The following is a 21,202-nucleotide window of genomic DNA, read 5'->3' as shown; positions in this document are numbered from 1 at the left end:
CCTGAACATATATGCAACTAATAACAGTTTCACAATGCATGCAGCAAAAACAGAACATTTTTTTAAGATTGATTGATTTGACATAGAGAGAGAGAGAGCATGACCAGGGGGAGGGGCAGGCAGAGGAAGAGGGAGAAGCAGACTCCCCACTGAGCAGGGAGCCCTACGTGGGGCTTGATCCCAGGACCCTGGGATCATGACCTCAGCCGAAGGCAGACGCTTAACTGACTGAGCCACCCACGCACCCCCTGATACAACTTCTTGAAGAAATAGACAAATCCACAAATACAGCTGGAGATTTTGATAACCCACTCTCAATAATAGATCGAACAAGCAGGCAGAAAACCAGCAAGGATTTCGACTTGAAGAACACTTGCAACCAACTTGACCGATTGACGTTTATACAATGCTTCACCTTTCTTCACATTCCACCTCGCTTTCTTCAAACAACAGTAAAATACATATTCTTAAGTATACATGAAACATGTACCAAGATAGACCATGTTCTAGGTCATAGAACGAGTCTTGGTAAATTTAAAAGGATTCAAGTCGTACAAAGTATATTCTTAGACTACACTGACCTTAAAATAGAAACCAATAACAGAAAGATCTTTGGAAAACTCCCAGGTATTTAAAAACGAATACACTTTAAAATAGCCCATAGATAAAAGAAATCAAAAGGGAATTTGAAAAAGTATTTTGAGCTGAATTAAAATGAAAACACAACATCCCAGAAGTTTAGGATATTGTTAAAGCAATTTTGGGGGAAAACTTATAGCACTAACTGCCTGTATTAAAAAAAAAAAAAAAAGCTTTCAAATCAATGACCTCAACTTCTACCTTAAGAAGAGAGGGAAGGAGGGGTGCTTGGGTAATGTGTTGCTCTGTGCTCAGCAGGAAATCTGCTCCAGATTCTCTCCCTCTCCCTCCGCCCCTGCCCCTCTCTCCACTCATGCCCTCTCTCTCAAATAAATAAGTCTTAATAAAAAAAGAAATGAGGAAGAGTAAACTACACCTAATCAAAGAAAATAATAAAGATAAAAGCAGAAATCAATAGAACATAAACAAAATCATCAACCAGTGTTTGCATGTGCCAGACACAGTAGGGGTACTGAGCTTACGTATATGGTCCCATTCCTTGAGGATCCAACTAGCAAGTTAGATGTTTATCAGTTTAAAAATAATCACATCAGAATGCTAACTGTCCTGATGAATGAATGCTCAAGGTGCTGGTGCTTGTAAGGGAAAGTGAAGACAGTGGTGCAGAGTTCAGGCTCTAGTGACAAAGACCTTTAAGTTCCACTCTGTGTGGCCTTGGGCAACTGATAGAACATTGATTTTGGGGTGCCTGGGTGTCTCAGTCCGTGAAGCGTCTGCCTTCAGCTCAGGTCATGATCCCAGGATCCTGGGATCGAGTCCCGCATCAGGCTCCCTGCTCTGCGGGGAGCCTGCTTCTCCCTCTGCCTCTCTCTGTCACTCATGAATAAATAAAATCTTAAAAAAAAAAAAAAAAAAAAAAAAAGAACCTTGACTTTGTCTTCCTTTTCTAGAACATGGATTTAATAAAATTCCCTGCACTGCCTAAGTCTGTTTTAAGGATTAAAGAATGCCTAGCACATGGCAAATCTTCATCAAATGTCAGGTACTATCATTAAAATGTGTGGGTCCCATCCATCCCAAAGATAGAAAGGGGTGAAAGAGGGAGGCATGGCCAGGGAAGGGCTCTCATTTCCCAGGAAACTACTCATTTCCACTTTATTTTCCACTGTCAAGTAAAACTGGGCATATAGGTTTATAATTCATTACAACTGCAACTGAGGTTTTATGGTGAAGTAGTTATTACATCAGCTTAATACAAAAAGTGGTTTAAACCAGGTGAAAATAGTATTTTTTGAGGCATGATATGACGTAGGGTGAAAATAGGTTCTGTAGTCAGCTGCCTTGCTCACATGCATGCTCTGCCACTTACTGGCCGTATGACTTGGGCAAGTTCCTCATATTCTCCAACTTCAGTTTTCCTCATCTGCAAAATGGGCACAAAGAGTACCTACTTTACAGAGGTGCATGGAGTATTAAATAATGTACATGTATCGCCACTGTCTTGTTCAAAGCTAGTAATATATCATAATATGGTTTTGGAGTTAGGTTTGAATCCTGGTTCTGCTCCTTACTAGTTAGGTGCTCTTGGGCAAGTTCCTAATCCCTTAATCTCTTTGGGAGAGATAAGGTTGGTTCTCAGATAAACCTGGTTTAGTAATAGCTAAGTGATGGTAGACTTTATTCATTCAACAAAATTTATTGGATACTGTATCCCAGGTTGTTTGAGAAGTGATATTTAACAAACTCATTGTATTTTTATGAAACTGTAAGCCTTTTACAATTAAGTTACTTAATTCTCATTAAAACTCCAAGAGGTAGGTACTTTTATCATCCCCATTCTATGGATGAAAAAATTGAGGCAGAGGTTAAGTGGTTTGCCCAAGTTCACATGGACAGCAAATGGTGGTATTTAGATTCAAACACAGGCAGTCTTGGCAAGGACTGATAGGACTACCCACATGCAGAAAAAGGCCAGAAGAGCCTGTTTGGAAAAAGCCTACCTACAGGTATGTTGCAAGAAGTCTGGCAGAAAGCGTGGGGCCTAGAACACCTACTGACAGCTTTGCTTCAGCTACACTTCGGGCGTGGAGAGAAAACTGCACCTATTTCCTGCCCAGATTACCCAGCCTTATCCTGTTCATTTGTACTAAAAACTAAATTCCCTGCCGGGTGGTAGGGAAAAACCCCAACTATTCAGACATTTTTCTGAGCACCTCCTCTCCATAGGCTGCTTATGTAGCAATGATACAAAAGAGGAGAACTGAACAAAAGGTTGGCCTGGGGCATACAGGTCCCTCCCAGGCAAGTCTACAGTTATGTACAGAGGCTCTACTTAGCCGTCTGGCTTGGACAACTAGCCTATTCGTTCAAACTAATACCTACTTCAGGGTCATCAATAGAGGTCAAGCTTTGGGTAGTGCCTGGCACAGCTAAGTGACTAGTACCTATTCTAACAGATCACCTTAGTCATGTTCCTTAAAACAAACAAGCTCTCCCAGGTTCTTTTCTATAGTCATGGCTATGAAAGCTTAACTAGCTTCGGTTTTATCTCTGGCCCTCAGCTGGGTGAAGCGGTCTGCCCAGACAGTCCAGAAGTCTGGGCAAAGACCCATTACTCAAATAACCCACTTCACTTAAACTTGACCCTCATGGCTTCTAACTGGTCACATGGCTGTTACTAGCCCCCTCCCCACCTTATGTTCATTTACCCCCCACTCTGGATCTAGACTCTACCTTCTAGATGGTTCCCTGCTAGTCCCCATCCTTCAGGGTCTCAACTGTCCTGTAATGCTGGCAGCTAGTACAGGAGCTCGACAAGATTTCCATTGTGACTCAGTATCACATCATTCATAGGCAGGATGACAATTTCCTCAGGCTTAAGTTCCACTTGGAACACTGGCAGTAGAGGCTTAAGTAGTTTCAAACAGTGGTGTGATTTTAGCATTTATGCCCAATCTTGTTAAGGTCAATTTAGGTGTACTATATTCTGGGAAAATGAAGATAAGGCTTGGTCTAACCCAGATCTCTGAACACTCATGTCCAGTGGCCAATTGTACATTAGTTTTTCAAGACACCACACCTAAATTCATTAGGTTTCCTAAGCACTACCCACCTTTGAATGCAACCAGGAAGCTTTTACCTGCACACTAGGTAACTGGTAGGAATCAACACTTTCCCTCGTTAAGAGTAAACAAGTGCCAAGAGACACAAGACACACACAAGCTCTGGGTCTTTAGTTAATGAAAAACTAATCAAACATTAACTGCAAAGGTAGTTTTCTTTAACAAGCACTTCCATTCACAGAATACGGTTATTGGTCTCATTTCCACAAAAAAAGGAGCCACACAAATATGCAGTCATCTTTATTATAATTCATAAATACATTATAAACAGACCTGGATCTTTAATAAAGACATACTTAGGATCTCACAGGTTTGTTTTCTATTCAGTTATAGTTAGAAAACCCAGGTTTACTTGAGAACAGCAGAAAAGGCCAAGTAGTATCTTAGTTTCCTTAAGATGTTTTCTCCTCATAGGCATTCTGAATCTTTGGGCTTTGTGGGTCAAAGGACCAGACTGTTTTAAGACTTATCCAGATTCAGTGCTGTCCACATTTCTCAAATTTTAACGGGCACCTGTCCAACAGAACATTCAACTTATTCCCCCAGTTTACTGTAAAGGGCAGTTTTAAAAAGGGGTCAAATGTGCCCAAGCCCCCAAACTTTCGGGCTTATCCTGTAACAGCACTGATCATTCACTTTACCAACACTCCCTGCCAAATAAACGACCCAAAAGATTAAGTGCCAACTGCCACAAAGTTAGGTGAGGCTCCTCTTCTCTCCTGAATGAAAACAAATGAAAAAGAGGATCAGACTCCTGTTTACGATCTCACTCAAAATTTTTCATTTTAGTTTTCATTAAATGTTTCCTGCATGGTTTGTCTCCTCAGTCATCGTCCAGAGGACTCTGAGAAGCTGTAGGAATATGCAGGCGCAGACTCAAGGCCCGGCTTCATCTCCAACGTCGTGGAAAGGGACTGTACATCATGGGGCAGAGCCCTACGCTCCCGTTCGCCACCTGGACAGAGCCCGGGGAGAGTGACCTCCCGGGAGTATCCACGTTGGAATGCCTATGATTAAACAGCATCACCCTCAAAACATTTTTAAGAGATTTCATTTTCCCCCATTCCATTCTACACAAATGAATTTAAGGAAAGCCTGTTTAAAACCCAGTCATTACTACTAACTGTTTCATGGTTTCTCTACTTAATTACTCATTGTCCTCGGAATATGCAGGTACATACACCCACCTTCATCTCCAGTATCATGGAAAGGGGCCGTACTGGAGACCAGATCCTTGGCTACCATACAGACTTTGAGAGAGTATATAGGATTCACACACAAGCTTTGCTAATCTTGACTTTGGTTAATTCACCCAAACTGTAACAACCTTTCCATTAGCAGAAGTTTCTACCCTATCACATGACAATTAAAGACATGAAAATATTTTTTACTGAATACAAAGCTATCTTCCCAGACATGAGCATACATTTACGAAACTGTCGACATCCCAACAAAAATGCCAACAAAGTTTCTATCTGGATGTGTTAAGTGGCAGGGAACACATTCATGAAAAGGAACTGGGCTGAAATGATTTAAATCTCAGCAGGAAAACACAATTCTTACCCCAAATTCTTTGGTTTACTTACCTCAAATCAATTTATTTGGAATCCTGAGCGATCGCTGCAAAACAAGGTAGGTGAGAGCTTAATCCAGTAGTACAGCAGCTGATAAAAGCAGATTTTTCCCCCCAGTCAACCTAGATCCCGATAGAGGGTGCTCTAGAGAGCTGTTTCCTGCATGGTTTGTCTCCTCAGTCATCGTCCAGAGGACTCTGAGAAGCTGTAGGAATATGCAGGCGCAGACTCAAGGCCCGGCTTCATCTCCAACGTCGTGGAAAGGGACTGTACATCATGGGGCAGAGCCCTACGCTCCCGTTCGCCACCTGGACAGAGCCCGGGGAGAGTGACCTCCCGGGAGTATCCACGTTGGTCACTGTAATTTACTTCATTTGCGAGCTACTGAGCTAGAAATAAATTTCAACCAGTTGATGGCGACTTCCCGTGGAGATCCATTTTGGGGTGGACCCTAAATTCCCAAGTGCCGACGAAATTCGAGTTCAATACCAACCGACAGTCTTCTATCAGTTATGTGATTATCACTACTGCCAAAAAAAACGGCAAATGCAGAGCCGCTGACAGCAATTACGGCTCCTATCCATAAACCGATCATCAGGAGTCGTGGGCTCACCCTACATCATAAAGTGGCAGAATTAAGAACCGCCCGTTTCGAAGTCGATTCTTTAGCTCGGATGGGTGTCAGGAATAAAATGACCTGCACGCAGTTACACCGCCTCCTAGGAGACAAGAAGCCGGGCAATGGGCAATTGGGAGGGGGCGGCCCGCGCATTTAGCGTCCCGGCGCCTGAGGTGGCAGCCCCGCACGTTTAGGCGCCAGCGCCTTTGGTTACGGGCAGGACCCGCGGCTCATGAGGCCTCCGCGGCTCATGAGGCCTCCGCGGCCCACATCCGCTACATGAATAAGTCTAGTTAGCGCGGACGCCGCTGATGGGAATCCTACACGGGACGAAGCCTACAAGAAAATCTGGTTGGCGGGCCCGGGGTACTAGACCTAGAACCAACGAATCGAAAGGGTAAAAACACTCACCAACCAGCTCCAACGCAGGGCCTCGCTCTCTCTCGAAAAGACCGAACAGCCCCCAGGACATCCTTATTTATACCTTCTGAAGCGCGCGGAAGTCAAGGTATCTCTATTGCGCCTGCGCAGCGCCTTGCGCAGTTAAGGAATCAGAAAATTCGCTAAGGGTTCTGGGAATCCACTGCAACTTAAGCCCCACCCCTACCTGGCTCAGAGGCTTCTCGCGACAGTAGAGCCTTCGCGCGCGGGAAGCTTGCTGGAGAATGTGAATTACAGAAACGGATTTTAGAAGTATGTAATCCTGTGCTGAGTAGCAAATATACTTCTCAACAATCAGCTAACCCAGTGTGGAGGATGTACACTCAAATAACCCCTCCCAATTCTCCCCCAACACTTTGGAGTAATTATATGCAAAATTGAAAAAGCCATCTAGAAAAATGCAGAATCACAAAAGTGATTGAATCCGCTCTGTCACATGTGAAACAAACATTTGATAAATGAGTAGGTAAATAGGACAGACATGCTTCTACACGAATTGGCTAATTTTTAAAAAAGATTTTATTTATTGGGGCGCCTGGGTGGCTCAGTCGGTTAAGCCGCTGCCTTCGGCTGAGGTCATGATCCCAGGGTCCCGCTCCTTGCTCTTCAGGGAGTCTGCTTCTCTCTCTCTCTCAAATAAATAAAAAAAATTTTTTTTAAAAGATTTTGTTTATTTATTTGACAGAGACAGCAAGAGAGGGAACACAAGCAGGGGGAGTGGGAGAGGGAGAAGCAGGCTCCCCGCTGAGCAAGGAGCCCTATGTTGGACTCTATCCGGTGACCCTCGGATCATGATCCTAGCTGGAGGCAGCCGCTTAACCAACTGAGCCACCCAGGGGCACAAATAAATTAGGACTTGGCTAAAATTAAAAGCCTCCTACACACAACAATGGATGTATTTAATACTGCCAAACTGTATACTGAAAATGGTTAAAAAGGTAAATTTTACATTAAGTATATTTTAACACACAAACTCACCTAATATAAAGAAGTAGGCAAGTAAAGAATCCTGGAGATACACATTACATGTGAAATGTTGCAAATGTGATAGAATTTTGGATATGGTGTTAAGTGAATAGAGATTAGGTAAATTAACATGGAGCCATCACAGCTGGGTTATGCTGAGTAGAAACATTTATAGTGTTCTCCCTGTAAGATTTGTGCTGGATCCTTTTATTTATTTATTTTTTAAGATTTCTATTTATTTATTTATTTATTTATTTATTTATTTGAGAGAGAGAGAGATTGAGAGACAGAAACAGAGATAGCGAGAGAGATAGCCCAAGAGCTGGGAGGAGAGGGAGAAGCAGGCTCCGGGCTGAGCAGGGAGCCCAGTGCAGGACCCTAGGATCATGACCTGAGCAGAAGGCAGATGCGTAACTGACTGAGCCCCCCAGGTGCCCCTGGGCTGGATTTTTATGTAGGTTATTTATTAGCACATTTAAGATGTGGAACTCGCCCAGAGCCATGGTTCTCAAAGCAAGGTTGTCAAACCCTGGGGGGTCTCTGAAACTCCTGGGGACCCATGAGGTCAAAACTATTTCATCATAATACTTAGACTTCCTTTGCCTTTTTCCCTGTGTTGACTCTGCACTGATGCTATAAAGCGAAATGGTGGATAAAACTGCTGGTGCCTTAATGAGCACTTGGTGTTTATATAAGACTGATGATTCACTGACCTCTACCTCTGAAACCAATAATGCCAATATGTTAATTAATTGAATTTAAATTAAAAAAAATTTAAAAACCTGCTGGTGCCTTAGTATGTTTTGAGGCTCTGTCACCAAACTGTATTGGTATCATTTTTCTTCATCATCACAAATTTACCACTAAAAAAAAGTCAGTTTCTCAAACTCTTAGAAAATAGAAAGGTAGTTGCCAGGGACTGGGGATATATTGAAAGGGGGAATATTGTTATTTTTTTTTTAAGATTTTATTTATTTATTTGAGAGAGAGAGAGAACTAGAGAGAGAGAGAGCGAGCACACGGAGAGGGAGAAAGAGAAGACTCCCCACTGAGCAGGGAGCCCGATGCAGAGCTCCATCCCAGGACCCCAAGATCATGACCCAAGCTGAAGACAGACGCCTAACCAACTGAGCCACCCAGGAGCCTGGGGAATGTTGTTATTCAATAGGTACAAAGTTTCAGTTTAGCAAGGTGAAAAAGTACTAGAAATTTGTTATACTGCAGTGTGCATATGGTGACTACTGTATACATGAACATGGTTAAAAGAGGGCACATTTTGTTTCTTTTTAAGTTTTTTTTGTTTTGTTTTGTTTTTTTAGAGTCCCATGCTCTTCCAACTGAGCCAGTCAGGTGCCACCCCCCGCCCCCTGCAAAGGCACACTTTATGTTGTGTTTTTTTTTTTAACCACAAAAAAGAATATCTATAGCAAATTAAAAAGAGTCAGCTTCCCCTAAAAATTCCCTTGATGAAGAAATAAAAGTCATTAATTTCATTCTCAACTTTAGAGTACCCATCTTCTTAACATTTTTGTGACAAAGTGAGAAGTACACATAAAGTACTTTTGCTTGCTGCAAAAGTAGAGCATTTGTCTCCAGGAAAAGCACTTATACAATTGTTTGGAGTTATGAGCTGAAATAGCCACATTTTTTCATGAAATACTCTTTTAACTTGAAAGAATGGCTGTCATCTTTACCGACTATATATTTTCTTCATTTACTTAAATCAAAACAACATATAGCAACAGGTCGAATATAGGAGCAGACTGAGAATTGAACTGTCATCTATTAAATCAGACATTAAAGAGATTTGCAAAAAATGTAAAACAATGCCGCTCTTCTCCCTAATTACTTTGGAAAATAGTTTTGTTTTTTTTAAAGTATTTATTTATTTGACAGAGAGAGAGAGACAGACAGACAGCACAAGCAGGGGCAGCAGCAGGCAGAGGGAGAGGGAGAAGCAGACTCCCCACTGAGCAGGAAGCCTGATGTGGGGCTCGACCCCAGGGCCCCAAGGGCCCTGGGATCATGATCTGAGCCAAAGGCAGATGCTTAACTGACTGAGCCACCCAGGCGCCCCAAGAAAAGAGTTATTTTTCATAAAAATGTATTATTAATGTGAACATGTATTGGGGTTATTGTTTTGAAATGTATTATTTCATTATAGTGTTATAATTAATTACATAAATTGTATATTTAAAATTTTCCCCAGCTTTTATTTTAGTAAAGTATCAATAGATGTCATGCATAGATATAAAAGTTCTTTGGGGTTCTGAATAATTTTCAAAATTGAAAAGGAGTTACAAAACCAAAATGTTTGAGAACCAGTAGTTTAAAGGAGAGAGGACAAACAATTCTGCTACTTCTCTGGCCATATTACCAGTACTTGGCTTGCTTTCAATCACTCATTCAACATTTACTTAGTGGATATGATTTATTTGCTAGGCATTGTGCTAGACAGCGGGCTCTGACATGAAACTCTTAATTTTTTCTTTAAGATTTTATTTTTAAGTAATCTCTACTCCCAAGTGGGGCTTGAACTTACAACCCCAATCAAGAGTCGCAGGCTCTACCAACTGAGCCAGCCTGGTGCTGACTCCTGACATGAAACACCTTGCTGTCTGTGAGAGCCCACAGTGGGGGGGAGATAGACATGCCAGCAAACTATCATGCGATGAGTGCTGTATTCTGAGAACACAGAGGACAGGACAACTGAACAATCTGCTCAAGGCTGAGGGCATTTTCTTGGGAGTTAAAATTTGACCTCCAACTTGGAGGGGTGAAGTAAAAGGAATGGAGTATGGATGATGCCAGCATGGCAGGTTGAGGAGCTAGTTGGATTATGGTCTCCTGGGAAGGGGAAGAAATCAGCTTGATGCGGAACATTGAAGGAAGAAGGGCCTGCACCTATCATGAGACGGGAAAAAGTAGGCAAACACTAAACCATAAAATATGTTGTAGTCCAGGCCAAAGAGCTTCCATTTTATCTTGCAGGCCAACTAGGGACCAATAAGTTTTGAAGTAAAGGATGGCTGTGACCAGCTTTGCATTTTAGAAAGGTAACTCTAGTGGCAATATTGGAGGATAGATTGGAAAGCTTCGAGGATATAAAGTCCCATTGAATTATGTTGGCTTTGAACTTTGATGGTAAACAAGGCAAGAGGAGATCTAGGAATCGAGAATTTCTGAGGTAGAGGATACGCAGAATTTATTGTCTCCCTGGATCTGCAAAGAGAAGAACCGGCAGATCATACCAAAGTTGAGGCTTATGAGAGTGAACATACGGTGGTCCTCTAACTCTGACGCTTAAGAAAGAAGGCTGTGAGGGTAGACAGTAAGTCTACATCAAGGCAGTCCTCACTGGAGGCGCAGAGGAGTTTACCTTGGGAACATCTGGGTGTATAGATGTTCAAAGGGCAACGGGATATAGGGTTAGATTCCAGCAAGAAATCTAAGCTGCAGATAAAGATTCAGAAGTTGTCAGAGTAAGAGTGGTGGCTGATGTCACCTTGGGAAAGCGGGGAGAGTGATGCGAGGACATGAAAACCCATTTAAATGGTGGTCAGGGAAGAAGCCAGCGGGGCAGAGAAAGCATGATCAGAGAACTGAGAGACAGTGGGGTCTGAGAAGCCAAGGGAGAAGTTCTGAGGACTAGGCCATGGCCCAAAGCATCAAATGCTGCAGAACAGTCAAATGCATTAAGAGCTGAAAACAGGCTTTGGATGTGGCAGTTAACTGAGAGGTCACGGGTGGCCTCAGGCAAAGCTATTTTATTTTGGATTTAGTTTTGATTTTGATGAGGTGAGTGAATCTGGCTTTTGAAATGGAAAACAGTGTGTACAGACCAGAGGTCATAAGCCAATGTCAAGTAGCCGATTCAGTTTACATCCACGTCACTTCTTTTTTTTTCTCCACCTGTCACTCATTTAGCTCAGCTGCTTGGACTGTACAGGAATTTAAGTTAACATTAGAGCAGATTAGGTCAAGGGAGTGTAGGAAAAGCTGGAGGTAGGGCAATAGGTTTAAGAGAAGAAGGCCAAGGGAAGATTGTTTTTTTCTGGGAGTGGTGGTCAGGAAGGAGATAAACATTGAATGAATGAATGAATGAATGAATGAATGAATGAATGAATGAATGGTGTGTCTCTTCAGTACCAGATGGTAGAAAATTGAGGATGTTTGTCTCTGTCAAATGACCTCTGTGCTTTGTTGGGGAAAGAAATTAATGCTGTGCACACAAGAGACAGAGCAAGTGGCCCAGGTTGCTGGTGGTTCCTGCTTTACGCTTCGCTTCGTGCCTCCTAGAGCTGGAATTGAATAGAGCCTCGAAGCGGTGCTTTAGGCTGTGTTTTGGTTTCAGGGCTTGGCTTTTCTTTGTTGTACATTCTCATCTTTCATAGGTATACTTCCTATCCTGTCCCTTCCCATTCAATATCCACTGTACTTGCCTTTTCTCAGTCTCCAACTATAGTCCTCCCTGTCCTGGGTACCCCAATCTAGATCCATAAGGACCCTAAATTCATTCACTGTTTCGGCGAACACTGAGCAATGTGCGCCTTCTGTAGACAATCTTAACCTCAAAAGAACAATGGCAATTTGAGACCTCTTTGGAGCTTTGGTCCCTGTGGGGTTTGGTCTTTGAAGGGATAGGAGAAGGAAAATCTGGGAGCAGGTGGAACCCAATGACATGAGCAGTTCTGACTCATGGTTTCTTTTAACTCTTGGTAAAGGGTGGTGTACTAATCAAAGCCACTCTCTCAAGTGACAAGAGGAAAGTGAGTCATTTGGTGAGGCCACCTGGATTGAAACTGGGCTGCTTGCCAGAGGAATACATGAGGTAGGAAGTGTCCTACTGTGCTGTCAGCCTGAAGTCTACTTACATGTGGTTCATACACGGTAAATTCTTGTAGGGACAACAGATTGGGATGCAACTGCTTGTCTTTGAATATATGCGAAGAGTGATTACATAATTCGCCTTGACCTTTAGGAAGGGACTTTGCCTCCCCGGTTCTTGACTGGCAACAGGAGTGTACTTCCCCTTACCTCCCAGACTGGGGGTGGGATAGAGAGGATAAAGAACCTGGTGCCCTAGCTGGTATACACCACGGGGGGTAGGGAGTGGGGGTGGGTCACAGCTGGCTTTCCTCTCTCTGCGGCCCGTTCTTTTTCCATATCTGTGCACAGACAGACAGAAACTTGACTGACCTTACCTCTGGCTACACTAAATATTCTTACTATTATTTTTCCCCCTCATCTACTTCTCACTTAGGGTGTCTAACAGTATTTTAGGTTATCATTTATAAGCTAGCTTAAATCTTTTGGGATAAGGTAGAACATTAAATAAAATAAGCACTTCATACCAGAATAGTATAGTTTGGCTTTTTAATTCTAAAATACTTTATAATTAATATTGATAGGAAGACTGATATACAACGCAATTACTTACTTTACAAGGAGATTCTGTACATCAGGGAAGCATCTTGAAGTACAATACATCAGACTTTTATTTCTTTTTTACATTATGATTGTGAATTGTTACTTACACAAAAAGGGAACACAAAATCCATTATATATATATATAATATATATGTATATATATAAAAACACCTGAAAAGACCTGACCCCCAAAGCATCTGGTTTCAAAAGAACACGATGAGATGAAAGACAAACTAGAGTCCTTGGCGACACACAGGAAGCAGACAAGTAGCTCAGAAACTCAAATCCGGTTTCAGACTTGGCGCATTAAGGGAAAGCCAGACAGCGGAAGAGGGTTTGAAAATGTCCCCTCCAGTCACAGAGAGTGCTGGCATAAGCCGAACAGTCTCCAAACCGACAGACAGGAGAAGTCATGTGTGTGGCCACCTTAAATACAGACCCCTCACAGCTGTGTAGAAGTGTCGCTTTTCCCGCAGTCACACAAAGGTCATGAGCTTCCAGGAGCTGGGGACCCACCACAGTTCCACAGCCACAAAGCACTTGACAGTAACTGAAAAATCCAAATCTGTCCCTATTCCCCATATACAGAGAAAATACTACCTTTTATGGTCACCTCACCTCTTTTGTTTTGACCTGATATTCTGATTTTTCAGCAAATATTACAGGGACATAAAAGCAGAGAACGAGGAACTTCTAACTGACCAGCTGCAACAGAACAGGGACTGCAGAAGGAATCTATGAAGGAGTCACAATTTTCTGAACATTAAAGCAAGGGGAAAAAAGCTACATTCATCAGTTAAATAGGAACTAAGGCCCAGGCACCGAAGATACTGGCGACTGCTTGGCAGAGGAGGGGTACGTGATGGAAGCTGCCAGAGAGGGCAGGGTCAGCAGGAGGGAAGGGGGAGAGCACAGCAGGAGAGGGCCAACAGCACCGAGGAGAAGGGAGGAGGAGCGGGTCATGATTGTGCCCCTCCTACTTCTTCCTCCAGAGACCTCTTCCGGTCCAGCACCCCGTGTCCCCACACCTTGCAGTGATTCTGGCTGGAAGCTTGGGGGCCCAAGGCAGATGGCTGCTCCCACAGAGCTGCCACAACTCTGTTTTGTGGAGGAGAATACATCTATCGGTCAGAACGATTCAGAGTCTCATTTGGTATGGCAAAAGTACAACAGCTTATAAAATTTAAGCCGTGAGTTAGTCTTCTGCCAAGTTGGCATTAACAATAAAGGCCTTTTTTGGTTTTGTTTTTTTATATAGAAAACATAGATGCCTTCTCATTTTCCTAACCTGGAATCTAGTTGTGGCTCCGATGGTTTAATAGACAGGAAAAACATACATTCCCAGCACTTCTTCAAGTTTTTTTTTTTTTTTTTTAATTTTAAAAATAAAAATCAGGATGACTTGTGCCGAAAAGGAAGAACATGTCAGATCCTGATCCTGAGCTTCTCTGGGGCTGGAATGCCTGAGGAGGGCTATATTGCTGTGTTACGAGAGGTATAGTGCAGTGCTTTCAACTGATGTGCCCGTGTGGTGGGGAGGCGTGCCCTGGAGGTGGGGGCCCCTTTGCCAGAAGGCTGGGAGCCTCCAGAAGGTTCTTCCCACTACCAGCTGGATTTGACAGCTGGAATTTGGTGCCTACACAAGGGGATCTCACACCCAGAACAGAGCAGGTAAGGCTAACGGTGCAAACCGTGCCCCAGTACAGGCTGTCTTCTTGGGGCAAGGGTGTGGCCCAGAGCGCGGGTGGCTGGTGAGGAAGACCCCACGAGTATGCTGCAATGTTACAAGGTTCAAAAGCACTGAAAAAGTGTTCAGTTTTGTCCAGAGCAGCACAGGACCACCCATTCCAGTGAAATGCTACATTCATAGAAGTGCCGTTCACCCCAGAACTACATCCCAGAGGACTCAATGCTGGCTGTGCAGAAATTCCTTCCACATCACTCTGGAGACTGAAGCAGCCAAGCAGCCCTGTGTTGGGGGCTGTTTAGTCCCTCTCTCGGACTTCAGCATCATGGACGGTGGTAGCTAAAACGAGATGAGCAAAAAGGGCGGAGTTACCAGATACTGTAGATTCCTTTGCTGCCATTACACTCTCATTTTTCAAAACTGCCTCTCTGCTACTCTAATTCTACCCGACTTTTCCTCTTCTTCTTTTTTTTTAAAGTAATCTCCACACCCAGTGTGGGGCTTGAACTCACGACCTCGAGATCAGATGCTCTACCGACTGAGCCAGCCAGGCGCCCTGTTTTCCTTCTTCTTGAATTGCTTTTCCTCAGAATGCTTTCCTGGTTCATTTTCCTCTGTCCATCCTTTAAATACAAACAATCTTCCCCTTAAAAACCACTATCTTTTCTCATAATTTTATATCCTGAGGCTTTGCTTTCTCCCTGAACTCGTAGCCTGAACATCCAAGTGTCTTTTCCTTGTCTCCATGTCAACGTGTCACAGGTTCGTCACGCGCAGCCTCCATAGTGTACTTTCCAGTTTGGTTATTGTCTGCCGTCCCCTTTCAGCATAAAAGCTCATTGAGGACAGGGACTTCATCCTGTTCCAGGCTATACTCCGAGCACCTAGAACTGCTATCTACCAGGTAGCAGGTACTCAACAAATACTTCCTGAATAAATGTCCTAAAGGGTTCACCTCAACTCCTCGTTGACTTCACAAACCTCGAAAATCACAAGTTCGAAATCTTAAAAGTCACTTGACTACTTCCTTTAATTCATCCCTGGGATCAAAAGACAGCCCATGCTTGAGTCTATGCTTGAAATGTGGTTTGTCTTTGTTTTTTTTTTTTAAAAGATTTTTTTATTTATTTATGTGACAGAGAGACAGCTAGCGAGAGAGGGAACACAGCAGGGGAGTGGGAGAGGAAGAAACAGGCTCCCAGTGGAGGAGCCCGATGTGGGACTCGATCCTGGAATGCCGGGATCACGCCCTGAGCCGAAGGCAGACGCTTAACAACTGCGCCACCCAGGTGCCCCCAAGGATTTTATTTTTATCCAAGAGAAAGCATGTATGAGCGGGGAGAGATGCAGAGGAAGAGGGAGAAACAGACTTCCTGATGAGCAGGGAGCCCTGACGCGGGGCTCGATCCCAGGACCCCGGGATCACAACCTGAGCCAAATCAGACACTTAACCGACTGAGCCATCCAGGGGCCGCCTGCGCTTGAAATGTTGTTCAAACCTTTCTCTCTTGCATTCTGACGATCACTTCCCCGGTTTTGAAATCTTTTTTTTTTTTTTCAGTTACTTAAAAAAATTTTTTTTTATGTTACTTTTTTTTTTTTTTAAGATTTTATTTATTTATTCGACAGAGATAAGAGACAGCCAGCGAGAGAGGGAACACAAGTAGGGGGAGTGGGAGAGGAAGAAGCAGGCTCATAGCAGAGGAGCCTGATGTGGGGCTTGATCCCAGAGCACTGGGATCACGCCCTGAGCCGAAGGCAGACGCTTAACCGCTGCGCCACCCAGGCGCCCCTTATGTTACTTTCTAACTGGTTTCCTTGCTGCTAGTTTCTTCAGCCTTCCATGTCACCTTCCACAGTTCCACCAGGGCTCCATCTGAAACACTCAATCAACTCCAGTGGTTCCAGTCTCCTAGCACAACAGGCAAAGCTCTTCAGAGTGTGACCATAACCCCCTTCACCACACTGCTCCCACAGGACCCCTGCTCCAGCTGCATTTTCTGTCACGCAGAGACAATGCACACTTTCTCACCTCCCACAGCCTTGTTAATGCTGGTCCTTCTGCTGATAATGCTGCTTGGTAATGCTGGCTCTTTCCTTCCTTCCTTCCTTCTTGTCCAAATAAATTCTTTCACAGGCTTTAAGATCCAGTCTAAGCATCACCTTCTCTGACTCTTTTCCTTGAATGTTGCTCACTATAGTACTTTATTACTATTATAATAACAACGAGAATGGCTAACACTGACAGAGCTGGGAAACAGTGGCATTGGGATACGAAACCTGGCAGATTCAAGATTCGGAATGACTGAGGCATTTATCATACTGACTGCACCATATCGAGTAGTACACGGGTCTTTTCCCAGCTTAGACCACAGTCTCCTGCTCGCAAGTATGGCTTGTTATTTGAGTTCATATTACAGTGCCCCGAATAGTTCAAAAATGTGTTAAAAAAATGTGCCTTCTCTACACTTATCATAGTTCAGTACAAAAAAATTCTGTAAGGAAAAGAACTAGGGCACCGGGGTGGCTCAGTTGGTTGAGCATCCAGCTCTTGGTTTCAGCTCAGGTCATGGTCTCAGGGTCATGGGATCGAGCCCCGTGTCAGGTTCTATGCTTGGTACCGAGCCCGCTTGAGATTCTCTCTCTCCCCCTCTGCTCCTCCCCCTGCTCACGCATGCTCTCTAAAATGAATAAATCAATCTTAAAAAAAAAAAATAAAAGCACCATTTGCCTCTATTATGATGGAAAAATGCTCAACAATATTCTATTTTCCAACTTTATTTGCTTTTTATAGTAAACTGTAACTATCGTTATTGTAATCTTCTCTCATTTAGCGTCTCTTTTTTAAAGTTTTAGTAATTTCTGCACCCAATGTGGGGCTTGAACTCACAACCCCGATATCAAGAGTTGTATGCTCTTCCAATGGAGCCAGCCAGGCACCTCTGGCTTTTTATAAATGTTCTGAGACTCGCCTACATACTTTCACAGATTCCATCTGTAGCCCGCTGATTCTTTAGGTCCTGGGTGGGTCCTTGATTACAACAGGACTTCTACTCAACATACTTCTTGGTCTGCTTCATGAAGACAGCTAACTAAAATGAAATTTATACACTACATTGGTAAGATCAGCAGCGTGAGACATAACTGAAATCAAAGAGGCTGAGGTCTGGTCTTGTCTAGCTCAACAACATTTTCCTCATACGTACCCTGGGACAGTGAGGTGCGGGAAGAGAGCACCCGGGGGCTTTCAGTCAGTCATTCTTTTCTCCAGTCCTGGTTCTGCAACTTAATGAACCCTTCTGGGCCTGTTTCATTTCTTTTCCTTTTTTAAGGAAGCTCTATGCCCAATGTGGGGGCTTGAACTCACAACCCCCCAGGGGACCAGGAGTCTCACGCTTCACCAACTGAGCCAGCCGGGTGCCCCTGGCCTGTTTCTTCATCAACAAAATAGGGCTATTAACAGACCCTCCAGGTTTACCGCAAGGATTAAATAATATACATAAAATACTACACTCGGTACAGGCATTTCCTACTGTCTCTTGGTCCTCATCCCGCTCTCTTAATGGAGCCTTGCACTCAGCATGCTGTGTCCCTCTTTTAATGATGTCATTAGAGTCCTTCCCATTGGAACAACTCCGGTGTGTTTGTGTTGTGGTGGAGCTTACTAAGCTCATGGTATTTGGGTCTTCTGGGTCTTACCGTGTAAAATGTTTGCTCTCTTCGTGAACCTCCATCTCTGAGCTTTTAAATTCATTTAATTCTTTTCTTATGGCAGCCTGTGGAGTAGAAACAAAAATGTTTCAGCATCTTCCGTCTGCCGTAGTAGAGCTGTGTCATTTGCCATCTGTTCTCTATTGTGCTTAACGGCAACGTGGCCCCCGCGGTGGGCAAGCGCGAGCGAGGAAAGCAGCCAGGTCCGCACGCCGAGCCTGATACCCTCCGCCTTCCCTGACACCATCCATCTCCTAATAAACCGAGTATCTCTCCTTAAACCAAAACACTCACAGAGCTTCAAAGAGATACTGTAGCTTTTATAGTTTCCACAGCATGTAAAAATGCTTTTCCTGTTATAAAAGTGAAATACAGGTAATTACTGAAATATACCACCCAAACTCCCTCCGACCAAACCTAACGACTGTTAAAATGTGCTTTAATTTCCTTCCAGATTTGTGGAGTCTGTGAGATAGCAAGGATTTTCTTTTCTTTTGGTTGGGATGGTCGTGGTAGTGGAGTCATCAGTATAAAGTTTTGGTTCATACATACAGGCATTTTGTATCTTGATGAGAAATTAAACATGATACCAAAAGTAAACGTTTTATGGTTTTCCCTTCTAGTTAGTGTCCTCCATTCTCCACATAGAAGCGACAGAAAGACAACAAACAGGCACCCACCTTGTCAGCAGGGGTCAGTTTGGTCCAAGGTTTGTCGGCTCGCCGGTCATAATCCTGAGCGTCTGTTACCTCCACGTACTCATTGAACCTCAGAATCTTCCTGGCGAGTAGTTCAGCCACAGTCGGCCTTTGACTGAGCTGGAAGAAACGGAGCCTCTCAGCTCACTATGCCAGGAACTAGGCACCAAGCACGCATTCAAACGGCCTCTAACCCGGACCTTCAGCCTTAGCTGCACTCTAGAATTACCCGGGGGCCTTTCGACACTACTGATTCCTGGGTCCATTCCCAGAGATTCTGGATATTGGGAGGTTTTGTTTTGTTTTTAAAGCTCCTGAATGCACAGCTAAGACTGAGAACCACAGCTATAAACCAGTATAACCAGTGTGACAGGTGCTTCTCAAACTTTCATGTGCATACAGATTGTTTGGGGACCTGGTTAAAATGCAGATTCTGATTAAGCAGGTCTGAGGTGGGGCCTGAGATTCTGCAGCTGTTGCAAGCTCCCAGTGCCGCTGGTCCGTGGACCACATTTTGGGTAACAAGGGATTTGGGCTATAAACTCATATATCATACTTTAGAAAGTGAGTACATGTATTTTTAATTTTTATTTTTTTAAAGATTTTATTTGAGGGGCGCCTGGGTGGCACAGCGGTTAAGCATCTGCCTTCAGCTCAGGGCGTGATCCTGGCGTTATGGGATCGAGCCCCACATCAGGCTCCTCTGCTATGAGCCTGCTTCTTCCTCTCCCACTCCCCCTGCTTGTGTTCCCTCTCTCGTTGGCTGTCTCTATCTCTGTCAAATAAATAAATAAAATCTTTAAAGATTTTATTTGAGAGAGAGAGACAGGTAGCGAGAGAGCACAAACAGGGGGGAGAGGGAGAAGCAGGCTCCCCACTGAGAAGACAGCCCCGACATGGGGCTCAATCCCAGGATCCTGAGATCATGACCCGAGCTGACAGCAGACGCTTAACTGACTGAACCACCCAGGCGCCTCGAAAGTTAAGTATATTTAATACGAAAGCAGTATCTAGCAGGTAAAGGGTAAATCTCCTTTTAATATGAATAATGTCCAGATTCGGTAATGAACTATGATTTAAGGTTGAACAATCAGGTAACCTGCTCCATCTGAAGGCATCAAGCCCAGCTGTGGCATCTAGCTACCCTCGATCTATCAAGAATGATTCTTTCGTTCCTGGGGAAGGGAAAAAGTGGGAGAAATAAGGAAGAAAATCCCGAGATCCTTCGCTTTTCTGGGGATTCTTGTAAGTTTTAAGAAACATCTAGAGAATTCAGGCCAAATCAGAATCAATCAGAGGCAATTATAAACTATTATGGTGGGAAGGAAAGGAAAAAGGGATTAATCCCTGAGCTTAAAAGCTGGCATAACATAGGTCTGGTACAAAAAAGATTCTACCCCATTTGATCTGGGACCAAGAACAAAATCCCAGTTGGTGTTTTCATACTTTTCAGGTATCATTAAGGGTCAGTTCAGTTCCTTCTGGTTAGAAAAACACCAGTTTGCCAGGCAAAACTGAGTGCTACACACTCCCCGTGACTGTTTCTACACTTCAACGGGTTTTAGAGTGTACATCAAAATCCCAGGTTTACCAAATAAAAGCTCAGAATTTATGTAAACACTACTGGGGAACCTTCTTGTGCTAGGTGTTCTTTAAACAGTAAGAAAGAAAAAAACGCTCTTGATAAAGCTGTGTTGTTTTCGGTATCTGCATCATGGATTCTATTTTCACAGCAATCTGTGGCAATTCAAGCAAATTCATTTTTTTTTTAAGTTTTATTTATTCATTTGAGAGAGAGAGGGAACAAGTGAAGGGGAGGGGCAGAGGGGCAGGGAGAGGCAGACTCCCCATTAGCAGGGAGCCCAAGATGGGGGGGGGCTCCATCCCAGGACCCTGGGATCATGACCTGAGCTGAAGGCAGACGCTTAACCGACTGAGCCACCCAGGTGCCCCAAATTCATTTCTTTCTAACCAAACAGGTTATTCAAATACAAGATATGTGATCAGTAGGCAGACTGAAACCGAACACTTGGGCTACGTACCTTTCTAGTGAGCCGACGTTTAATCTCTCGTTTTTCTGCCTGCCGATCAGCTTCATTTTTAGCTACAGTCAACAGTCCAAGACAAAGAATATTACTTCAGAACAGGAATTTGCATATCAAAGTTTTCAGTAATTACAGGGCAGATATATCTTATAGGCTCCAAGTCGGAATAAAACACTAACTTTGGGGATGCGTAATCCAGACAATTTTCTTGTCGACTGGTAGAGTCGAATACTTAAAAGCAAGGGTCAGCAACACTATGGTACCAAATCCAGCCAGTTGGCTATGTTTTTACCACCCGTGAGCTAAGAA

At 43.7% G+C, this 21,202-nt stretch overlaps 1 protein-coding gene, 1 long non-coding RNA gene and 2 other non-coding genes across 9 annotated transcripts in view; all 4 read right to left on the bottom strand.

Moving 5' to 3' along the window:
• Positions 1 to 3,947: 3,947 nt before the first annotated feature.
• Positions 3,948 to 6,431, bottom strand: LOC113268415 (uncharacterized). The gene is made up of 3 exons (XR_003321087.4): positions 6,327 to 6,431; positions 5,309 to 5,342; positions 3,948 to 4,441 (listed from the first exon to the last, which is right to left on the bottom strand). It is a non-coding gene; the product is annotated as an uncharacterized LOC113268415 (long non-coding RNA).
• On the bottom strand, positions 4,520 to 4,724 carry LOC113268632 (small nucleolar RNA SNORA73 family). The gene has a single exon (XR_003321169.2). It is a non-coding gene; the product is annotated as a small nucleolar RNA SNORA73 family (small nucleolar RNA).
• On the bottom strand, positions 5,447 to 5,651 carry LOC113268633 (small nucleolar RNA SNORA73 family). The gene has a single exon (XR_003321170.1). It is a non-coding gene; the product is annotated as a small nucleolar RNA SNORA73 family (small nucleolar RNA).
• A 6,245-nt stretch (positions 6,432 to 12,676) lies between the features above and the next one.
• Positions 12,677 to 21,202, bottom strand: part of PHACTR4 (phosphatase and actin regulator 4) — a 96,552-nt gene continuing 88,026 nt past the window's right edge. For all 6 annotated transcript variants that reach the window (XM_026516893.4, XM_026516891.4, XM_044390603.3 and 3 more), the window contains 4 exons: positions 20,891 to 20,952; positions 18,831 to 18,968; positions 18,139 to 18,215; positions 12,677 to 14,778 (listed from right to left, as the gene is read on the bottom strand). In XM_026516893.4, coding sequence (XP_026372678.1) covers positions 14,763 to 14,778; positions 18,139 to 18,215; positions 18,831 to 18,968; positions 20,891 to 20,952 — 293 coding nt within the window. In that variant the 3' untranslated portion in view covers positions 12,677 to 14,762. The remainder of the gene's footprint in view (positions 14,779 to 18,138; positions 18,216 to 18,830; positions 18,969 to 20,890; positions 20,953 to 21,202) is intronic.

This window comes from Ursus arctos, unplaced genomic scaffold (genome assembly GCF_023065955.2).
Source record: "Ursus arctos isolate Adak ecotype North America unplaced genomic scaffold, UrsArc2.0 scaffold_32, whole genome shotgun sequence".
NCBI lineage: Eukaryota > Metazoa > Chordata > Mammalia > Carnivora > Ursidae > Ursus > Ursus arctos.
The sequence above is the reverse complement of the archived record's forward strand: the minus strand, read 5'-3'. Positions and strand labels throughout refer to the sequence as shown.